The sequence below is a fragment of the Habropoda laboriosa genome, unplaced genomic scaffold (genome assembly GCF_001263275.1).
Source record: "Habropoda laboriosa isolate 0110345459 unplaced genomic scaffold, ASM126327v1 scaffold128, whole genome shotgun sequence".
NCBI classification, from domain to species: domain Eukaryota; kingdom Metazoa; phylum Arthropoda; class Insecta; order Hymenoptera; family Apidae; genus Habropoda; species Habropoda laboriosa.
Window position 1 is genome coordinate 712511 of NW_017100281.1, and position 1919 is coordinate 714429.

General features: G+C 29.3%; 1 protein-coding gene across 1 annotated transcript in view; it reads left to right on the forward strand.

The window, feature by feature from the left end:
* The window catches only part of LOC108573608 (bifunctional 3'-phosphoadenosine 5'-phosphosulfate synthase), a 6186-nt gene that overhangs the window by 804 nt on the left and 3463 nt on the right, over window positions 1-1919 (forward strand). Inside the window, exon 3 of the mRNA XM_017936071.1 lies at window positions 1565-1667. Coding sequence (XP_017791560.1) covers window positions 1565-1667 — 103 coding nt within the window. The remainder of the gene's footprint in view (window positions 1-1564; window positions 1668-1919) is intronic.

The window sequence follows — 1919 nt, forward strand, 5'->3', positions numbered from 1 at the left end:
TTATAATAATTAAATTTATATACTTGTATTACTTATAATATAAATCATACTTTACATTTAGTTATATGTTCTATTATTTCCCTTGTAATTCAAATGCTTTTAATATCGTTGTTTTCATAAATTTACAAACATTGGTTAATATTGCATAAATGATTTTTAAATTGATAATAAATTGTTGATAATTTGTTTTTACCTAATATTTTCTTAATTAGAACTGAAAAAGGTAGGGATAATCAAGTATAAGAATCAGTTTCATGAATACAAAGAATTAAGTTCTTGTTTAATATATTTGGTATTTATAATACATGAAAAATTAAAGTAAATAAATATTTAGTTAAAAGTACTAAATAGAATATTTATTATTGATAATATTTTTTAAACTATTAGATTCCATTGGAACATCTGCTTTTAATTAATTTAAATTTTACTATCTTCACTTCTTTCAATAGTGTATAGATGTACATTTTTTATTTCATTATAATAATAATACGATATGAACAAATTGTTTATTTCTTCTTTTACCATATCTTCATTATGTGTACGTAAGTAAATGCAGGTGCAATTTTATTAGTACTTTGCATTAGAAAATTCCATATCAATTTTCTTATATAATGATACGTTTCATAAAGCTTTATAAAATAAATAATTTTGAAACATTATCTTTAAAATAATAATGAATATAAATTACTCTCATCATGTCACAGATGACTATAGTTAAAGCCAAATGTATTGGCCGGTCACGTAGTTTTCTTCTCAACAGTTTTTCGGTCCCTCTTTTGCCGTTCGGCAATTAACGGCAATTAATACAAATGCTCACGCGCCACGCTATGTATAAAGTTACACGTGAATAGATATAACGAGAGTAAACAAGACGCGGCACTTTAAGGGGATATTGCAATGTTACAATAAATATCCAATAACGAAAATTTCAATTTCTGTCATTTTCATCTTATCCTTATGAAAATAGTAACAGTGGATTGGTGAGGTTGTTGCAATGAAAATGAGTTCAAACACGACATAAGTCGAACTGAACTTAACAGTGTTCTTAAAAATTGTCGTACGTCTCGTTTCCGCTTTCCGAGATATTTAAACTAATTACTGGTAACACCGAACCGATTAATGTTGTGTTTGGACTCATTCTTATCAAGAGAATCTCATTAATTTATTGGTACTATTTTCATAAAGAAACATTGTAACACAGGTGGTTTCCTTTTCAAGTGTCGCATCTCGACTGTCGTTAGTTAACGTACTACGTCTATCTCGAGGAAGCATATTGCCAAAAAAAGACAGATGAGAGTTATACCTTCATAAGACATAAGGTGAATAGATTATATTGCCACCCGAAGTAAAACAAAGATCGCGTTATAAAACATATACGCCTATGCGCCTACGATGTTGCCTTTTGAACCACTACATATGCATATAGGTCTCGCTTGGCATGTTCGTCGGTGTGGAAAAGCGGCTGAAGAGAAATCCACGTGACCGACCAATACCTATGGCTCTGACTATATGTACTAAACCAGTGAAAGATCTTCGGGTCGTCGATTTAGTTGAGACTGTGAATATTAGTAGATTTCGTCATTGTGTTTACGAAAATACCCGATTATAGGGACAGATACTTATTATTTTTCAAAATATTTATAAATGAAGTTTTAATACCCTGTGTAGTAAGAAATGACATATATAATAATCATTAATTTATGTATCGTCAGTTGAAGCGCTAGTGTCTGCAACGGGTTTGTAGTACCGTTAGAACGTGTGCCACTGCCACGGTGCAGTTCTTACTGTGATTTTGAATATTTTTTTATTAATGACAACCGTCCAAAAACGTATAATTATTGTAATACAATTGAGATTTGTTTTTTAACGCATAGGAAATTATTATTTTTATATTAAATACACAATAAATTAAATATTTA